Below are 21,637 nucleotides of genomic sequence, written 5' to 3' on the forward strand. Positions count from 1 at the left end.
CATGACAAATATTCGCAAAAGTTCACTGGGTTGGGGTACTGCCCTGAGGCATCTATTCTCATGAAACAGAACAAAGTCAGTTTGGCAGGACACAAGAGTGATTTAGGAATCCCATTAAGTGTGGCCGTTCTTCTTCCCACATGCTAATTCACTCGGTTTCTCAACTGTCTGAAAACCATTCCCCTCGTGGAAAATTAGCCTCCCCTTGCGTGACCCACAGATACGCCAGCGGAGGAGGGCAAGCTAAACCAAACTGGACAAAGCTCATCCCTTCCCTGCCGGGTCTCTCCCTGTTCTCAAAGGTCTGCCCATCGAGCTTCCACTATCGACTCCACCTCCTCCGGAGCCTAGGCCGCGCCTCGGCCGCACCCGCACCGGCTGCATCTCCCGGCAACGGAAAGGAAATGGCGTCAAGTGCTGCCGCAGCATTCAAATTCCCGGAAGCGGCCTTCGAGCGGCGCTGCTTTTGAAAGAGACGCCGGGACACTCTTGCGCTGCCTTGTCCGGCGGGGGGCTGTGTATGGGGGGAGGCTCTTCGCGGCCGGTTTAGTCCCCCGGGCCCTCCCTGATTCGGGAGCTTTGAGGCGCTTAGGAGGCGGGTAAGAATTTGGCGCCTTTCTGTCGAAAGCGCCCTGGGAGTTCCGTGCTCAGAGCCCAGTCCCGGGTACTGCCAACGGGGCAGTTTCGGGTCTAGCGCCTCCTCTCCCCGCACGAGTCGGGTCTGGGAAGCACCGAACTCGCAGAGCGCATCTGATGGGAATTATCGTAGGCTTCTGTGAGTCTGAGGTTGGGGAGGGAGGGTCTGAAAGGTGGGCAAGGGGGACATTAATCAGTTACACAGCCCCCCCCCTAAATACTGGAAGCTGCAGTTGTGGTTTGTCTGTCTGCCTGCTGCATTATTGACGTATTTTTATTCTGCTTTTGCTAAGGAGTTCAGGGTGAGGTACAGACTCCTCTGCTTTATTACATTAACAACTCTTTGTGGTAGGCTAAAGAATGATTGGTTCAAGGTCACTCTGAATGTTAACGCAAATTGGGATTGGAACCTGGGTCTCTCTGGTTCTAGCCCAGCATTTTAGCTGCTATACCACGTTATCTCATCCTTCCTCCTGAGAGTTAGGAGCAGCACACGTGGTCATCCCCATCCTTACAACAACCCTGTGAAGTAGGTTAGGCAGAGATGATAACTCACCCAAGTTCTCCCAGTAGGCTTCATGGCACAGTGATGATGTGAATCGTGGTCTCTCAAATCCTGGTCCAGTGCTAACTACCCCGTACAGTTTTGTGTAAATGTCTAATTAAATAAACCATGTAAGCTTCCCTGCATTTCTTAGATATTATTAAAATATGTTAGATTTTAGAAGTAAGCTTTGGGAAGGTCAGCTTCCTTGCTCTGATCAGAGGTCCAAAACCACCTAGTTATTTGAAGGACTCCCATAAGTAGGGATTTGCGGAGTTGTCTGCTAGCTGTATAAAGCTGTTAGAGAACCCAAGGAGTTAGCCGTGTTAGTCTGTAGTCACAAAATAGTAGAGTCCAGCAGTACCTTTAAGACTGACCAACTTTATAGTAGCATAAGCTTTCGAGAACCACAGTTCTGCATCTGACGAAGAGAACTGTGGTTCTCGAAGATGCTACTGGACTCTTTACTATTCTGTATAAAGCTGGAGAGGTAAGTCAATAAGAATGCACTGGCCCAGTAAACACAGCTATCATTGTACATGCAATCTTTTTATTACACACATCTCTTGTTCCCATGCAAAGCTCCTCTAGCATTGTCCTGAACAATGGTATTCAAAGGATAGTCCTGCAGCATCCAGCTTGTATGCATATGCCGCTACATTTCTGTTCCTTTCCTATATCCACCTGCAGCAAACTCCAACAGACATCCTTATTCACTTTTAATGTAGAACAGATAAATTTTTCTGATATCTCACTATTCTCTTTTCTGTACCTGGCTTAAAGTATTTAGTGCAGGACCTTGGACAGGCATGCAAACTGCTTTGTCTCAGCTTCCTTCCTCTTAGCTGACAAAAAGGCTGCCATCAGGCCTTGGGGAGCTTGACGTTCTGTTAGTAATCCCCCTCCCCAATTTTGCTGGACTCTAATTTCATTTCATTTAATTTATTAAATTTCTAACCCACTCTTCCTGCGAATGGGCTCAGAGCAGGTAACAACATTATTAAATAACAACAATAAATACAGTATTAATACAAAGTGTAAAACTCAGTTTAAAACCATAAATAAATCTGTCATGAAGTGTCACTCCTATTTCTTCTTCCATCCCCTCCTTCTAGCTTTACATAACAGATATGGTAGAAGCAGCTGCATTTTACACAAGTTCCACTTACGTAGTGGTGTTTGGAAAACTGCTCATTTTGTCATAGATCCAGAGGAGTTAGCCGTGTTAGTCTGTAGTAGCAAAATCAAAAAGAGTCCAGTAGCTACTGGACTCTCTTTGATTTTGCTCATTTTGTGACTCTACTGCAACAGAGCTAAACACTTCAGAATTATTTCTGCAGTATGGATGGCTTAATTTTGCTGCTTAGCTGCTAGAAAGAAGACTGCCTTCTCCAACTGAATTATTCTCTTGACTTTGAAAAAAGGTGTGCTATTTGATTTGTCTGTGTGTTGTGATTATATTGGGGCTCCAGTCCTATGCATCTTTCCTTTGAACTAAGTTCTGATTAACTGTGAACAAGATCAGGTTGTGAAGGGAGGTTGCAAGTCCCTCATCTTGTCTGCTGACAGAATGTCTTTTCCTTACTCCAGAGGTGAAGGGGCTACTTCTTCAGTGTTCTTGGTTCATTTCTAGAAAATCTAAAATGACATCCAAAGCCACCAGTGAGACAAGTGTCAGCAAATGGAAGCTAAAGTCTGGAGATTCAAAATCTGAAACCGAGTTGCAGATATATAAGAAGGAGAATGCAGCCCTGAAGAAGTCGTTGGAAGAAATGATTAAGGGCAAAAGCAAAATGACACCTGAAGAAAGAAAAAGGCTTTTGGAGGTAATGTTAACAAAATTCTTTCTATATCTGCTAGCTTTCATAAGTGGTGTCAACTGTAGCAAATTGATTGGTTTTGTACTGCATCTTAACTTTAAAACTTGAATGCTCGTTCATAAATGTGCATTTAGAAATGACCTTTAAAGTGGCTTCTCTCTATAAGGCTTTCCTTTCAATAAAAGGGAGAGCCCTTGATATGCAATGCTGCTCCTTCAATTGAATGGGGATACCTGTTCATACAAGAACTCTGAACTCTGGAACGCATCCAGTGCTGTGGATCAGGAAGACAACACTGTATTACACCTGCGCTCTACATGTTAGGCTACATGCACATTGCAAAAGAGTAGCTGTATTAGTCTGCTGTAGTAAAATGTAAGTCTAGTGGCACAGTTAAAGACTAAACATTTATTTCAATATTTCAGTATAAGTTGTGACTTATTCAACAAAAATTTATGTTTTCGGTATATTGGACACTACAGCATCCTTACTAAAGGTTATGAACAGGATCCAGCTGTGAGGATGTTAATGTACTGTTGAACTACTTGCCTGTCTCTTGGAATCTAACTGATGGTCAATGGATATGCACCCTCCATGCCCTTACAGTTGCTACAAGACTTATACTTCAACATTAGAAAGTCAAAAGCCCACTTCCTGTAAATCACTGGATTGAAGAGCTTATACTCTTATCAACATTTGAATGTATCATCTATAGAAGGCAATTGCATATGGACTTAATTTGAAAATCTTTTAAAGATACCTATACATAGATTTGCTAATAGTGTTTTTGTAGCCAGCACTGTTTTCTTTTTTTCTTTTTAATGTTTTGCACTAATAAAATAGTAATTCTTTTAAAAATAAAAACTTCAGTATAAGGAGTAGATGGTGCTAAAACTGGAATCTGTGATTCTGAATGCACAACAAGCCATAATTAGAATGAGCCAGCTACGAACTTTCTCTTGAAATCTGCTTTGGTGCGTAGCAAGAAGCCCTGCTTGGTTTGATTGTCTGCATTCAGATGCCACAACTAATGGGTTTGAGCAAGCTTTAGCCTGAGCTTTCTAAATTAGGGGTGTGTGCTTCTGGTTCCCAGTTCGGGGGAAAAGCCAGAACCGGGCCCGATTTGTAAAGATTCGGTATTTCCTAATCGGGGCCAGTATGACGGCCCTGATTCAGAAATACCGAATCAAAGCTTCCCAAAGCAATTTGGGTTGCTTCGGTAAGCTTCGGGGCCTTAAAGGGTGCCCGGCCTCCCGCCCTACCACCACCACCCCACTTACCTGGGGCAGTCTTCTGGTAGTGGCGCCGGCGGCGGCTTTCGCTGCACCCTGCCGGCTGCCACTTCGGCCTCTGCGGCGGCGCGGGCAGCAGTGGTGCCAGCATTCACTACCACAGAGGCCGAAGCAGCAGTGCCAGCACCAGCTGCAGATTTTCCCGCCACCCTGCTGGCTGCAGTGGCGGCAGCAGAAGGCCTGCTCCAGCCTTCAAGGTAAATGAGGGGGGAGGGGGGAATCTCTCTTTTGTATGCTCCGAATTATTTCGAAGCATACCAAAGCAATTTCCAAAAACAACCTGCTTCGGGGTTTGGGTTGTTCCGGATCGTTTTCCCACTTCAGGTAAATCTGAAGTGGGAAAACCAAATCTTTTCCCCGCTGCTCACCCCTAATCATGCAGCTGCAATATTTTTTGTGGCTACTCATGAACCAGATTAGTCAATGTGTCATATTAACTGTCCTAAGACTTCTTTTCACTTAACTGAAGCTCTTTATAGCTCTCTTGAACTAGAAATAATTTGCAGAGATTCATATGATCTCAACTGTATCTGATACAGCAGCTGCAGTTGGCACAACTGAAGTCTGACTAAAGCTGACTCTGGCTTTTATTCTTTTCTTCAAAGAGCATACTATATCATCGTAAAAGATAAAGCAAAGGCATCTCTTATGAGGTGATTCCCCATAACAGCTCATGAATACTGTTAAATCTGCTATACACCAACCAAACTTAATTTCCTTGTTAATTGTATTCCTGTTACCTGTTATCGGTATGTCTTGCTCTAATGTCCTGTTCCGCATTATCCAAAACTATGCCAGGCAGTATGCCAGCCCCAATTTAGGGCTCTTTAGAACAATAGGAAGAGGTTTTGAACAGTGAACATCTTTTGGTTCTGGGTGTAGCAGATGCAACATGTCCATTGCATTGATCTCATTACCTTCATACCTTGATAATTTCCTGTTACTGACAGCAGCACAAACTTGAGCCCTTCACTTATAGCAATGCAATCTTTGTATGGTACAGTACTCTGTGTTTATGGTAGATTCCCACAAGTGAAATGGATGTTTTTGGCTAACTGAACTGTAAAACTGTAAAAAAAAAAAAAACTTGATGTTTTTTTTTTTGCATGATGTAGTGGCTTCTTAATTCACACTGACTTGCTAAAATATCTTGGGCAGTTATATTTCATGTTCAGTCATGCTTATTCCAAGCAGTATCTGTTTGTTTCACAATCAACAATAAGCTTTATAACTGGAAAGAGATACCTGTCAGTTCCAGCAAAATGCTACAGAAATAATCACTCCAGGCCCACTACGTCTGTTTTACAAAATGAAAACTTCTGACCATCCCTGGAGCTGAAGTTTGGTAATATTTATTACTCTTCATATTATAGAACATTGGGAGAGTCCTCTTGCTCATTGTTGCAACCTAACTGTTGTTCTATACCATCAATCCTGACCTGTTAGTACTTACCAGTATGATTTGCCTATACAAAAAGGAATATTGCGTTTTAAAGTTGCTGTAAAGTTGTTCTTTACTCAAATGTCTGTTTGCATTTCTCACAGAAAATACTTGCCCTTGAGATGGAAAATGAAAAATACCACATTATTCTTGGGGGGAAAGATAAAGAAATCCAACACCTAAAAGACGAGCTGAAAAAAAGAAGCAAAACTGGAGAGCTTACCAGCCTCCATAGCCGACTGGAAGAAACAACAAAGGAAGTGGCAAAGAAAGAACAGCAGCTCACTTCTCTCTTGCGAGAAATGGATCGTCTGAAAAACGAGTTAGCTCCAAAGTGCTCAGAGCTTGAAAACAGAGACAGAACTGTTCAGGTTTCCCAGGCAAGTTTTCCTCTACTGAAGATCGTGCAAGTTTACAGATATAAACAGTCTCTTTCCCTTTCCTCTGCTTCAATGCTGCTCACAAGTAGTAGTAGGTGAGCTTCCTCAGGCTTAATTTGAAATTGTTTCAGATCATTAAAGATGAGATTATTTGAATCAGATCTCACCAGCTTAGCCCTCCCCCCCCTCCCCATATCATATGATCAATGAATGCAGCTCTTCTCATTTATTGTAACCGTTAGTATAGGAAATGAGAGATCTGGTGGCAGGCGGCTCACCATCTCAACTTGAGTGCCTTTTCAGTCGGAGCCAGACTTCTGAGCATTGAGGCCGATTTGGAAAGGACTTTGGGAATCGTTCTTTTCTTTTTTCTGTGGCCTGTGGCCCCATTCTAAGACTCAGTGCCAGCACTACTCAGAAGTAGCAAGCGGTGTAGTTGGTTTGGAGTTCAGAGGGTTTGTGGAAAGATGGAGGGCTTACTGGTGGGGCAGGCAACATTGGGTCTGTGCTGTAAAGCTGCCTGTAACGCAAACCATGCTATCATTAGATGCCCTCTCCTTATGCAAAGTGTATTTACACCTAACATACATACAATTTTGCTATAAACCTGTGGTCCCCAGTTGAGATGATAGGGTTATATTCCAGTTACTAGTATAGGAAGACTAAGTGATTTCTAAACTTTACTGCACTGGTGGGTAGTTTGAAAAATTAAGCCACTTTATCCTACCTTGGGAGACAGATGAGGCTCAGAGTAAGGCCTTTACAGACTGGAACCAGCATAGCTGCAGACCTGCCTCTCCCCATATGTCCCTTGGAGGACTCTACGTTCTGCGGACCAACAGTTGCTGGGGATCTCCGGCCTGAGGGACGTTCATCTGGCCTCATCCAGGGCCAGAGCTTTCTTGGCCCTGGCCCTGGCCTGGTGGAACACACTTCCAGTTGAGATCTGGACCCTGCGGGATCTGTTGCAGTTCCTCAGGGCCTGTAAAACAGAGCTGTTGCACTGGGCCTTTGGCTGAGGTGATTTGTCCCTCCTGATTGCCCATGTCCTGCCACCCCTGCCCTGGATATGATTTTAATCTGCCGGACTGAAACTGTTAGCAGACACCTTTTTATTTTGTGACTGTTGGTTTTGATGGTTTTATTGTTTTAATGTAAATTATACCTGTATTTTTAGTGTTGCTGTGACCAGCCCTAAGCCTGCTTGCAGGGAGGGCAAGGATATAAGTCTAATAAATGAAATAAGGTCACCCAGCGAACTTCATAGCAGTGTGTGGATTGGAGCTTGGGTCTTGCCAGTCCTAGTCTGAGGCTGTAACCATTATACCATGCTGAGAGCAAGATTCTCCCAGTGGAATGAGCAGAAATGGGGGGGGTGGATGTGTTTTGTTAGGGAATTTCTATGACCCCCTATTCTAAAAAGCCTATGTATGAGCATTTATTGAAGTTGACCTGTCGCACAGAAGGCAAAAGTGTTTTCTTGTCAGCAAAATCCTCCTTCCACTCTGGTTAATGAGGGTTAGAGAGCCCTATTGCAAGAGCAGTATCTCTCTTGTTTTGACTTTGTACTCAAGGATTTAGCTTGGATAAACACTCTCTCAGGAAGACACCCAAGATTCCTGTGTGGCACCAGACATGTAACATGTTCAGGGCTTTTTTTCAGCTGGAATGCGGTGGAACGGAGTTCCGGAACCTCTTGAAAATGGTCACATGGCTGGTCACCCCGCCCTCCGATTTCCTGACAGAGGAGTTTAGATTGACCTCCGCCCCACGGCACAGAGGGCAATCTAAACTCCCCTCTGTCTGGAGATCAGGGGGTGGGGCCACCAGCCATGTGACCATTTTCTCCGAGGGCAACCCACTTAGTTCCACCACCTCTTTTCCCAGAAAAAAAGCCCTGAACGTGTCTATATTACAGTCTTGTCAATCAGGCCTGTATTGGTGCCACATCTCTTGAATAATTTGATTCTGAAGAATTGTTTGTATCTAGTTTTGTATAACAATTTTATCTCTTTTCTGTAAACTTTGGAGAGTATATAAGATTCTCTGCTATGGCTGATCTTTATGCATGTGTCGGAACATGGCACTGCATCTGGGTTTTATTGTAAATAAAGCTCATTAATTCTTTATGGATCACAGGTTTTTGGTGTCTTGATTAAACGTGGGTGATGGCTATTGGGAAACATAATCTGAACGCAGAGTACCTTTAAGCAATTTTTCCTTAACATATTTTTCCACTGTATTTTTAGCTGCAGATATTAATGTATCTGGATAGTAATGTAGTCTAAATCTGTTCTTTGTGCTGCAATGCTTTTAGGAATGACTAAGTATTCTAAAACGGAGGATTTTCTCTTTTTTTGGCTTGATCCACAGTGGCTGTGTCATAATTGTTTGCTTAATGTTGTCTTATAGCTTACAGTGGGAATTATTTGGGAATTGCTAGTGAGAATCAAACATGGAAAAAAAATGTGCTTTTACTAGCTGCATAGCCTGCAGCAATCATGATGCTTAAAATTTAGGCACCAATAGTGCAAAAGAATTCCCTAATACTTTTTTATCGCATTCACTTTGAGTGGTGGTGCCTGGTAAATCATTTATTAGATGCGGAAGCCTGTTTCTAGTAGTACCATTTACAAGGCATAGGTGGCACTAGAACATTGACTATGACATCTATAAGGTTACAGGCTTGTTATGTGCCTTCTTAGTTGGTGAATCAATGATGTTACTTAAAAAAACCAAAATGAGATTTGCCCTTGTAGCATTCAAGGCTCCAATGATGAGCTGAGGCCTATCTTGCCTGCAGTAGCAAAGGGCAGAATCTTAATACTCAAAATCTAACAAGTTAAGTATACTTAAGCCCCAATGAAAATTGCAAATTTTTTTTAAAGTAAGCACTGAAGGGAATCTAGTACTGCACTGGTTGACAAATGATGGAAGTGTTAGCAATAGATGTCACAGACTTGAGTTTAAAAGCATGGGTGTTACCTCCTGTACTGTATTCATATGTTTCCTTCAGTCTTGCAGTGAATGGAGATCAAACCATTTCTTGTTTGTTTGCAGGAAACTGTTGCTGTCTTCTCTGGATCACAAAGAAGTGTGAATGAAGTTGAAATCCAACTCAAAGATGTAAGATTTCATGCAAGGCGTTATGCATATTCACAATTGTAGTCAAAACAGGGAGAGATCAGGCTACCACTTCAATCCTTTGCATGCTTACCTGGAAATAAATCCCATGTGGTTAAATGGAACTTACTGCTAAGTAAGTGTGCCTAGGAGTTGCAGCCTTAGTATACTAACAGTGAAATCTTAAGCAGAGTTAGACTGGAGCAAAACTACTTAGGATTTCACTGTCAGTGATATGAATAGAAAGTTTTCCATTACTATGTGCAAAATAGTTCATTTCTGAAAATGGAATTTTCTGAAATGCTATTTTAGAATTTAGAAAGGGAATTTTAAAATGTATTTTCATTAATGTAACTAGTAATGTAATGACGCTAATGCCAACTTGGCAGTTTTTGAAGCTGTAAACTGAAGTTTTTCACTTTGAAAATCACTGAGAGGTGAGGTACAAACACTGATAGCTCCCTCACTTGCATTACAAAATGTTCCTATCCACACTTATTTAAATGTAATCCCCATTGAACATAGTAGGGCTAAGAAGTCAGTCTCACTGTGTTCAGTGTAAGTGTGCTTTCTTCAGTACTTTTTTCCTAACCAGATATTTAAGTGTGGCTACTTTTGTAGATTGGAATGGAGAGAGTGATATGTATGACACAGTGTGCTGTGTTCATTTTGTTTACTAAATGAATCCAACAGTTGTTATGAATCACATTCTGGCCAATTTAAAGGCAGTAGGAATCTTATCTGGATACTTTGTCAGTTCAAAACACTCTGAAAATCCGCATCCTTGACTTCAGGATCTAAGATACAGAAAAGCTTTGTAGGATCCCTCCAAGGGTTCAGAACCTACTTTTCATTTGTGGCCAGCAGCCACGTGCCACTGCAAGCTGGGCAGCAGCCCCTTCCTTGTTGGATCCCAACTTCAGGAAAGAAGCTCTGTTAAAAGGCAAATAGCAGTGATGTGAAGCAAAGAAATTTTTACAGGCTGGTAGGGCGTGGTATCTGTATATGGTAAACTAACTTTTGAATTAACCCTTGGAAAGACTGATGGACAGACTGGGTTGGATCCAGAGGAATAGCTCACAGAAGCAGCTGGCAGAAAGAAGCTTGCCCTGCCTTTCCTGGTATTCTGCCATTTGTCCCAAAACTCCTCTACCCGGGAGACTGGGACTGGTGAGCTTTGCAAGCAGCAAGTGGGAAATTAGGCCCCAGCTTCAATCCCAGCCACTTCGGTTAAAAGATCTTAAGTAGCAGATGCAGAGCGCACCTCCCTTGCCTATGAGCCTGGGCATCTGTTGGCAGTCACAGAAGGCAATACTGAACTATCTGAACCCAATATACAACAACTTCATGTGTCAAACCCTTGAAATAGTAAGTTGCTCCAGTCTCGCCCACTCAACTTTCCTCAACTTGAGAATTCATGATGCGGAGATGCAAAAGAGAAATCCTGTATACTGGTTGCCTCTTAATTGCTCACTGTCAACATTTTCTCAAAAATGAGTAAAAACATTTATATTTGCAAATACTGCCCTCAGTGCTCAAAAGTAAAATTAAAAAAAAAAAACCTTTATGCATCCGAGAGAGTTTTTTTAAAAAATAAAAATAGCTATATAAGGTCTTTAAGGTGCTAAAATACCCTATCTCTTTAAATGTGGTATTGCTTTCTAAGATTACTAACAAGACTGTTTAAGTATACTTTCAGATTTTGACTATTTACTCGGGAATGAAGAGTTTAGTATATTCTTGTTTAATCTGAACTTTCCAATTCGTTATGCCCTGTAGATTCCAAACATATCCTGCATGGGAGTACAGGAGCTGTAGCCCTTGCAAAATGAGTTTGCAGCTCTTCTCCCTTTCTGCCTCTTCTGTCAGTAGAGTTCTGCTGATGCAAGGAAGAGGAGAGGACAGTTTTGCCATCTCCCCTCATTCCCAGTTCATAGAATTAAGTTTTGTGGGGTCAAAGAGAACATGGGGAAAATCTGTGATCCCTGCATCCACAGATAACTTACTGGCTTTGACTCCACATTGCTAGATCTTGCAGCTCAACATTAAACACTCTTTGGAGAAAGGATTTGGTGCACGGAATGCATTTCACGTGCAGGAAAGGATACTGAATGGCCATTTTACTAACATTCTTTTCCCCTAAAGGCTTTGGAGAAAAACCACCAGTGGCTGATATATGACCAGCAACGTGAGGCCTATGTGCAGGGCCTCTTGGCAAGGATCTTTGAACTGGAGCAGCAGTTCAAAACTATTATCCAGCAGGAAGTCAAAGAAACCCAGACAGAAGGTATTGACTGATTCTCCTTCATTGAGCTAAAGATCAGGGTTTTTGTTTGTTTGTTTTTTGTAATTTTTAGTAATGAACTGTTTCAAAGCATAAAACTGTGAGATTTAATTCTTGCACTTTTGACATTTACATTCATGGTAATGCAAAAACAGATGCCTTGAAAGAAAAAAATGAACTCATCAATGGTTAGCTTACCAACCGCTGATCACCCAGGTAGTTTTGTGTCGTTCCTCGTCCAGCCACTATGAAGTGTGGCATTCTTTACACTGTGTTGTTGCTGTAGAAATCCACTGTGCAAATTTAGGATTTGAAGCGGATGCAGTTAAGGTGCTTTGTAGGTGTGGATGTTTTAAACATACATTGTAAAAAATGACTCTGGAAGCATGCGTGCATCTCCTAAGTACTAACAGTTCTATAGAACAAACAAATATAGGGAGACTTGATCAACAAGGCCACTGGCATTTTTGTTTCCTCACACCTAGTTTACTCAAACTGCTTCCTTCATTTCATTAAATAGCTGGCTTGGGCAAGAGAAATGGGCTTAACTAAGCTTCTGTATGGGCAATGTGAACAAACCTGACACAAACCTGGCTGACTAGCTTTCGCTAGGTTACTTGGAAGCAACAGCATAAGAAATGGATCCCTCCAGCCCTGTGCTTGTGCTTTTCTTCCCGCCTACCCATCCATATCCTCCCCTTGGCCTGTTGAAAGGGAATTCTGCTCAAAGTACTCTGCTTCACATGATATTTTCCTTTTCAGCAGGCACCCTCAAATAATTAAGACACCAAGCAATGATCCATAAAGAAACATGAGCTTTATTTGTCAATAAAGCTCATCTGAACAGGGTCTCCTGCAGGTGCCCAGCTGCACATGGGTGAAGCCAGCAGCAGCCCGTACATGGGCTTTCTCTGTGGTGGCCCCTCTCCTGTGGAATGACCTGCCTGAGGAAGTCAGAAGAGTCCCCACTCTCCTGGCGTTTCGTAAACGATGCAAAATCAAACTTTTCAAAAAGGCTTTTTACTCAAATGGGAGGGCTGTATTGTAGGGAAGATGCTTTACTAATGAGTTAGGGACCATAGACTTCATCACTATATTGCCTTACATATTATCTGCTGCTTTAAATATGTATTCCTATGTACTACCAGTGCTCCATGTTGTCTATGGTTAGTCCTAGAATTGATTATGTTCTGCTTCTGTATTTTTTCTACTCTGTATTGGATTCTTGCTAATACTATGTCTCTTAAACTTGTATCTATTTACCCTATGGTATTGTTTATGAAATGTCCTTGGTACTGTATCGAAGTGTACTTGATACTGATTGTACTAATCTCATACTATGTAATCCGCCTTGAGTCTCAGTGAGAAAGGCAGACTATAAATGACATAAATAAGTAAAAATAAATGAAACCCAGATGCTATGCCCTCATCAGGACATATGCATAAAGAGCAATCACACCAGAGAATCTTATATACTCTTAAAGCTTAATTGTTTACAGAATGAAAGATCAAAAAGGTTAATACAAACAATTCTTTAAAATTACAGTCTCCAGGATATATGGCACCTAGGCCTGAATGGTAGGATAATAAAATCTCACTGTAGTTATAAACATATTAATTGTTTGGAGCCACACTTTTTATTATGGGTATAAAACTTGAGAGACTGTTGTTCCAAGGCTAATTCTTGAGGCAGAAAAATGAAAACGAGAAATTGTTGACATTCCCTCCAAAACTGTAGGGCCGATGCAACCTACAGTTTTATCTGAATGAAGGAATTTGCCCACCGAGGCAGGTTCTGTCTTCTGTGTAAGAAGTCAGCTCATATAGGTCAGAAAAATCCCTTTACACCTGTGCTCTGCAAGCCCTCCCACTGCCTTTGCTTACAACCACCTGCAGCCCTTTCCCTGACAGGACAGTGTATGCAGCTGGGAGTGCAATCTCTGTGAACGCCAGAAGTGGTGCGTCTTTCCTGGTGGCTCTGGGCTGCTCAGTCAGGAGCAGAGGCAGCACTGGTAGAGTGCTCAACAGGGGAAGGACTCATGAGTGGATGGCAGGAGAGGAGAGGAGAGGAGTAGAGGTGGAGAGTCAGTGCTATGAGCTGTGTCAGAAGTCTTGGTCCCTGGCAACTGCTGTTCTGGTGCTGCTCTCACCTAGTGCCAAACATTATGGACAAGTGCCAACTTCTACTTCAGTGCTGCTCCAATAAAACCAACAGGAGTTTGCTTTTAGATTTCAACAGCAGCAGGATTGCACCCTGAGTAATACTGTTCAAATGCAGATAATATAAAGGTATTTATGTTACAAAATATATACCCCAGCTTTCTGCCCTCATCAGGGCCTCCAATGTGGCTAACAAATTAAAAACATGCATAATAAAATCGTATCCTAACAACCATTAAAACCAACCAAACACAGGGAGCTACAAGGAGCACTCAACTGAGTGAGCTCAGTCAGTCAATCAAGTGTAGTCTGATTGCCCTATTTGAAGTGCTCCAAGATGGCTGGTTATGATTTAGCATAGGAGATGTTCTTAAGTTGTAGTACGTGTGAATAGATCATATTTCTATTGGCTTCTGATATCGTTCTCTTTGTGCTTCTGATGTGCACCACACATATTTGCTAAGCGTTTTCCCAGAAACATATTTTTTCTGCTAGTTTGATTCATATTTTTCTGTCTTGTGATGGGTTTCTAACAGAAGAACAGCAGATAAATTATGATCAGCTGTTGGTAGCTACCAGACATGATCTTGAGATAGAAAGACTTGCTGTAGCACAGCTGCATTCTGAGCTTAATGCATTCAAAAGGAAGCATGACGAAACCCAGCGAGAGATGATGCACTTAAATGTACTGAAGTCAGAACATCAAACGAACATGCAGACTCTTCAGGATGAAAACCATTTCAAAGAAGAGATAATACAGAGGCTTACACATGAAAGCCAATTAACCAGAGAAAAGCTTGAAGAAGAAAGGAAAAGGACAGAAGCACTCGTATCGCAGGTCAGTATAGGCTTTGTTCAGAACATTTAAATTGCACCTTTTCCCAAAGGCTCCCATGGTGGCATACATCACATCAAATTTTAAACCACAGTTTGATAACGTTCAAACCACTAAGAACCAGTAAGACCAATTATCAAACTAACAGCATAAAAATACCCCTAAAACCAGAAAACAACCCAATACTAAAATTGACCAAAAATTCCCAATAAAAGTATACAAAGAATAGCAAAGTCCAGACACTGATGTGCCTCCAACCATCCATGGTCTGTGGAGAAGGGCTTACCCACTTCCTCCTCTTACTGAAGCCCACTGTACGTCCCTGAACATCAGCAGGGCTCCAGAAACAGCATAGGAGGCAAAATGAGGGTCTGCCATGAGGTGAGGAATCATCAGAAATTGCTGCTTCCTCTTCTGCAAATCGAAATGCTGTTCTGTAGGAGGGCCTGTATGGCTGGATATGTGCCACTGTTTGCAAATTAGTAGTCCATGGAGGCAATCCTAAGCAGTTCTACTTAGAAGTAAGTCCCATTTTATTTAATTGGGCTTTCTCCCAGGAAAGGGTTCTTAGGAGTGAAACCTATCCCAAATTAGCCTTATTGTTAATGTAACTAGTTCCCACAGTCAAAAATAGGTTAACCGAATCTAGTGGTGTTAGTACTTGCAGCAACTTATCTTGCAATATTGAATGTGGGATTTGCATCTAAATTAAATTAGCTCTTCCCCTGGAAGACTGCACCACTGATTAAAATCAGCATGTGTAAAATATCTGTCCTAAAGAAAAGTAGAATTGAGGTAAGTTTTCGTAGTTATGAAGGGAGTCTTGACTCTCGAAAGCTTATACCCTGGGAAGGTTGGCTTTTAAGGTGCTACTGGACTTGGATCTTGCTCTTTTCCTAATTAATGATGCTTTCAGAAGAATATTCTGTGACTATATTGGCTTTTCCCCTAGAAAATTAATTTCTGTCTACCTTGTGAACCTAAGCGGCATAGATAAACTGTAGGCAGTTACCACTTGTACTTTGATCTTGATTAGAATTACGTAGGCAGAATCCCACTAACATTGTTCAAAATGTGTGTTTATTTATGAGTAGAGCCTGTCAGTATTTGTAGTTCTTTAAAAAAGATGACTTACTGAAGCAGTATCTGAGACCCTATTGAACTATATATTGGAAACAAGAATTTTTCACACAGGATGCTAATTAGGGGATACATAAGGGAAATTCTGGTTCAAGATGGGGATAATCTCACATTGTACTAATCTCACACTATGTAATCCGCCTTGAGCCTCAGTGAGAAAGGCAGAATATAAATGACAAAAATATAAATAAATAATTCCCTGTCTTAGTAAAGGGATATCCCATATTACCAAAAAATGGTAAGAGTCCGGGGATTGGATGGAATTTGTGTAGTTGGACCTTTAAGAAATGCAAGAAAATCCTCCTTTGGGCGGGGGTGGGGGGACTCCTGTCTCTCCAAAGATGACCCCTGCCCATCCAGGCAGCCAGCATGTTGGAGTTAAGATGAAAGGAAGCAAGAAGCCAGCTTGAAAGAGATTGAGGGACTTGTGCACTGGAGAATGCACATGGTTTCTCCGATGTGTGTTCTCTGAGCCCAGTACCATCCCCTTAATAGCCTTCAGGTTGCAAGAGGCCACTGGATAAAAAGTATTTATGTCCAAATGCCTGCTTCTTTTGGGATGCAAATTTGATTTTGCATCCCGATGTATATGCCATTGAAAGGAATGCTGTGTGGAGAGACAGGAGTATCTGTACGTGGATATACATCCCACAGTTTTGATCCTGCAAAGGCTCTTTATTCTCCTTTGTGGGGTGGGTAAAGAAACATTTGAGGATGCAGGAGAAATGGGGAAGGGGGTTTCTGTATGTGCCCTACCAATCTTTGCATGTGGAGTGTGACAGAATACACAGGTAGGAGCAAAGTGTACAACCTGTGGTCAATTTTCTTATGTTTACATTTGTATCATTTGGAAGCTTCTTATACCATTGTATTGCTTGTATGGGCTTCAACAGGTTGAATTGCTTCACAAATCTCTCTTAAAGCAGCAAGAGGAACACTCCAGGATAGCAGCTTTGGAACAGCAGGTACCAAAATTACTCTGGTTTTACTGATGCATCACTGTTCTGAATTATTCTTAGTCTGAACTAACATCTCTAGTGGTGATATTAAATGTTTGTTTTAATTCTTCCAAAGTTGTGTTGTAGTAGGCAAAAGCAAATTAAATGACATTTCCTAATATTGAGCAAGAACTTGCATACCCCTGATAGCAATGTGTCTTGGTACTATTTGAAGGGTTGCTGGGATGCAAGTTCTGAACAAAGCAAAGATTTGAAGCACACAGCTTCCTAGTTCCTTATTGTCATCACTGTATAGTCTGTTTTTGCCTTATCCCTAGAACAGGCTTTTAGAAACAAATCTGAATAATGTTCAGTTGTACCTACATAAAAACAAACCTGCCTGTAACTAGAAGAATGAAACTGGGTGCACTTAAAGAAATCAATAACGCAGATGCATCATCAGCTATTTAGAGCCACCTTTCGTGTAACTTGCACTGTGTAGGAAATTTCATTTTTCATCCATTGGTTCTTGCTAGGTCCAGGCATGTACATCAGACTTTGAGAATGAAAAGGTTGATCGTCAGAACTTGCAGCATCAGTTGCATAAGCTCCTTAAGGAGCTACGCAAAGCAAGAGAGCAGATCACACGTCTTGAGCCTGCGGTGAGTAGTGAAGTTCAGCTTGTCTGGAATTACTTTCATTAACCTGGAGTGCAAATCTAACTGCTTCAAAAACTGGACCGGATAGTAGGGTATTTGCTGGGTGCCTCATGCCTGGAGATGGATATTCTGTGGACTCTGCACATATATGGAGGAATGTGGGTCTCTGGGACAGAATATACTAACCTGGGGTATTCTAGTACAAAATGTTGAAGGAAGTGCTGTGGCTTGGGGGTAGAGCACCTGGGTTGCATGCAGAAGGGCTCGGGCACAATTCCCAGCCTCTCCAGTGAAAAGGGTCATACTGTTACTGATGTGAAAGATCCCTTCCTGAGAACCTGAAAAGCTGCAGCCAGTCAGAGTAGACAATACTCACCTTGATGGGTCAGTGGCCTGGATCAGAATAAGGCTGCTTCCTGTGCTGAATATATTATACCATAGAACCTTTCTTTTCACTTTCAGAACAGCAACCTGTGGGGATCTTTAGATGATGTTAAGAGTCCCAAGTACAAATAAGGATTCCATTGGATCCTACCATTTCCCACAGCTGTTGTCCCTCCAACCAATATGCACATCATCCTTACTGATGAGACCATTAGCCAAAAAGTCTGCTTATAAAGGCATAAAAAAACACCTCCGACATAGCTTAAGTTCTTTAAAGAATAACTTTTATAGCAGTTTTGTTGGCAATATTCACCTACTCCAGATCACAGATGAATTCCTTCTTAACTCTTAATTCCTTTTAGCATTAAGAAAAAGGAAAGATTCCTTGTTTCTTTTTAATAGCAATTGATAAAGTACCAGAAACTGGAGTATGTGCCTGTGAAAGTTATGCATAGGTTTAGCATGTTTAGCAAACACATGTTTAGCAGACTTTCCATCACTCATGTTCTCAGTATTTCGAGGTAGATCCTGTGTAATGAAAATGGAAAGGGCTTATGTAAGTGAGCTTTCTTTCCTCCCGTGGCAACCTGCTGAAATTATACCTCTGGTGGGTCAATGGATCCCCTGGACCAGTGTTGGGGTCTGCAGTAAGAGGAGGGAATTGGTGGTTGGGAAAACCCTTTTCCAGTGGCAGAAGTGTCTTCTGCCAAAGGAGAACCTCATTAAGATGCACCCCTTTGTTTTAATTTCTCTGTTGTTGTACTGAACTGTAAACCTGTTACTATACCTCAACTTTTGTCATGTAGTTGAATCTGAAATACCTGCAAAGCAGGTGGTTTTTATGAGGACTTTTATTATAGATCTTGTATACATGTCATTGCTTTAATGGCCTATTGTACCCTGATAAGTTTCTATTTTTCTCCTCCCCGATCTGTTTCAAAGTTTTCTGCACCGTTACGTGACTGTGCTCTTTCTGCCTTGTTTCCCTTTTTGTCTAGCACTCCCATACAAAAACCTTTATTGTTTCACTCAGTGTCCTCATTCAAGTTACTCATATCAACACAAATTTTCTGTGGAATCTTTGGCTGAATTCTTTAGTCTTCACACATTTCAGAAATTAAGCTTAAGGGCGCAATTTGAAAAGCACACTTCTCCTTGAATAATAGGAGCCTAAAAATAATTTGCTGCTCTTAGACAGTAGTTTTATTCCCATTATTGTAGATTTAGCTATTATCTCCCTTAAATAAGTACAGCCAGTATGATTTCCTTGGTTATAAATTAATATGCAGTTTCTCCTATGATATATTTCAGAAGCTCCCAGAACATGCATGTATAGAAGTCCTGCACAATTTCCAGACTGCCTTTGAAGACAAGCTGGTAATACAAGACGAGTGTTCTTCACCAAAGCGTTCAAATCTTCTTGATGAAAGTTTCCTGGAATGTCCCAAATGTAAAGCACTATATCCAACAAGCCAGCACAGGGAGTTATTAGCCCATATTGATTTCTGTGCAGATTAAAATCTGTAGGTATTTTTATTGTACCCAGCTATTTAAACTAAAAAATAATGGTGTTTAAAAATAGCTGATGAGGGCTGCATTCAGACACCATGTGAAGTCAACATTATGCACATACCGGCTTGATCCTGGGTTTGTGTTCATACTTTGCTTTCTGGCCTCGCGCATTTGCTTTGTTTCTGCCTCCTCTCAACCCTCCTTTTGTACAAGAAGGGAGGGGATGAGACAGGAGCAATCGGGTTTGTGCATAATGCTGGCTTAATGTGGCCTCCAATGCAGACAGATTATAAAAGACTACTGTTTTACATATGAAATAAAACAATGTACAGAACATTAATTTTTTTAATGAATAAAACTGGTCTTTGCAGTTATCCCAGAAGCAGCAAACAAATATGTATTTCAGACCTTCTATCTTAATATTCTAACTACTGATTGTATTTGCACTGTGTACAGACTAGAGCAGTAGAAATGTTCAGTTTACTTGACTTATTTTGCATGGCCTTCTAAATGGTCAAGAAAAAGCCTATGAAATACTTTTATTTCAGTCTGAGAATGTCTAATTTTAATTGATTGGAATAATATATAACTTCTTCAACCTGTCTCCAAAACACTTTTTCACTATTTTAATATCTTGAGACATTCCAGAATTTGCAGAAAAAGAAATATGTCTATTGTGATTGCTTTGGAGGGTGTAGTCTCTTCTCAAGCACAAGAAAAGCAGACAATTTAGTGAGCAGTCCATCGTCCAGCTTCCATTAAACGCTGTATGTGTGAGTGCCCAAAAATCAGTGAACCCAAACATCAGTGCATCAGGATGCCTCTCCCTTTGAAACACACTCCTCTTAGCATTCTGGTATCCCACAGCTAAAAGCAAGGGATGTAATACAGCAGGAAGCCTATTTTAAAAGCTATTTCCTTATAAGCAATGAAATAAAATGAAACTGGCTTTGCCAGCTTGTCTACCTGTAATTGGGTACCTGTGTCTTTTTTAATAGGTGGTAAAGGCTAAAAATAATCAAATTTTGTTTCTGTGCAGTGGTATTTTGGTAGTGCAGCATTTCTCAAAACTTGCTGAAATCATGCTACCTCCTAAATACTGTGTGCAACACACTAATTTTGGCTGCTGTTCTACTAAACACAACATTCACAAGTCAAGCCATTATCCAGTAGCCTTGTATGGGGGAGGGGGCCAGTTTAAGTTCAGATACCCCGTTTCCTTGCTTACTAGCATTGTTTTTGCATACCCAAGTTGAGGCGTGGACTCGATATTATTGTTGTATGTCTGTCCTCAGGGTAGGGCACCAATAAGAATTCTGTGAAGGCAAGTCTTTAAAAAAAAAAGTAAGTCTTAACAGTATGCATTTTTCTATAGCAGATTTGTCTGTAAATGTGTACATGGGGTCACATCTGTGTTCTAAAGGTGCACAACATGCAGTCAGGGAGTAGGGTTGCCAATAAACTGGAGAACAAATGTCTGTCCTGCTTCATACAGGCTTAATAGGATGTTATGTATCTTTGTGCTATGAAAAGTTTCTGCTCCCAATTCCGCACATTAAGCTTAAAGTAAAGGAGCAGGACATTTTTCTTCCAAGTTGCTGGCAACCCTTCCAGGGAGCAGTAGTCCAGGCTGACATCTGAGATTTGGCTGTCCTACCCAAGTACGTATTTTATTCTAGGTGAGTTTGATTGGCTAGGTCAGAGGGAGGTGGCAGTAATGGGGCAGCTCTTTTTTCTATCTTGGAGCTCAGTGGGACTGTTTGCCCTAATGCGGCCTCTTTTGCAGGCATGACATTAGGCTGACATCAGGAGCGAGATGCTGGGTTGATTAAGATACCAACTAAGCCTTGCTTATGTTTGCTGTTAGTTCCACCCAGTTCTGGGTTCCTAAGCCAGCTGAACTTATTTATTAAAATATTTCTATGTTGCCTTGCCTCCCAACAGGATTTCCATGGTAGTGAACATCAAAACATTTAAAGCAGCATTTAGAATAAGGCAAAATATTAAATAAAATAAATAAAAACATATAGCCATACAAACACATAGGACAATCGGGGAGGAGGGATAGTAAGAGTTACTGGAGGTATGTCAAATAAAACAAAATAAAAAAGTTGGGATTATACTGCCATAGCATTGCTGTGTTGTGTTATGCTGTCACTGGCCAGCATACGTTATGTTGATATCCTGGCAGGAGGGCCCAAAGAACTGCAAGCAGGCCTCCACCGGTGGAACAGGTCCTACTCACATCCCTCTTCTGCAGCCACCTGCACCACCACCCTCAGGACAAGCCTGGGCTGCAAAGAAGGATGATGAAGCTTCAGTTAAAAGTCTGCAAATATTGAAATTCTCATTGCGTGGGCAGAAGTACTTTCTATTCATGTAAACCTATCAGTGGAGCCAACCCATTGTCATCTTTAGTTCCTCTAGCCAGCATTGTGGAACATTTTTATATTGCTGTAAATTTCTGATTAGATCTCTTAATGCACGGT

At 41.5% G+C, this 21,637-nt stretch overlaps 1 protein-coding gene across 2 annotated transcripts; it reads left to right on the forward strand.

Moving 5' to 3' along the window:
- The first annotated feature begins 450 nt into the window (after nucleotides 1-450).
- CEP55 (centrosomal protein 55) lies at nucleotides 451-20,107 on the forward strand. Of its 2 annotated transcripts, none has more exons than XM_054983422.1 (9): nucleotides 451-599; nucleotides 2,771-3,006; nucleotides 5,838-6,113; nucleotides 9,174-9,239; nucleotides 11,382-11,523; nucleotides 14,217-14,518; nucleotides 16,549-16,620; nucleotides 17,130-17,255; nucleotides 18,948-20,107. In XM_054983422.1, exons 2-9 carry the CDS (start codon nucleotides 2,824-2,826, stop codon nucleotides 19,152-19,154), a joined length of 1,374 nt encoding a protein of 457 aa, XP_054839397.1. In that variant the 5' UTR covers nucleotides 451-599; nucleotides 2,771-2,823; the 3' UTR covers nucleotides 19,155-20,107. The 2 variants fall into 2 exon arrangements, with proteins under 2 accessions (XP_054839397.1, XP_054839399.1); XM_054983424.1 differs by lacking the exon at nucleotides 451-599 and adding an exon at nucleotides 686-775.
- The last annotated feature ends 1,530 nt before the right edge of the window (nucleotides 20,108-21,637 follow it).

This window comes from Eublepharis macularius, chromosome 6 (genome assembly GCF_028583425.1).
Source record: "Eublepharis macularius isolate TG4126 chromosome 6, MPM_Emac_v1.0, whole genome shotgun sequence".
Classification (NCBI taxonomy): Eukaryota; Metazoa; Chordata; class Lepidosauria; order Squamata; family Eublepharidae; genus Eublepharis; species Eublepharis macularius.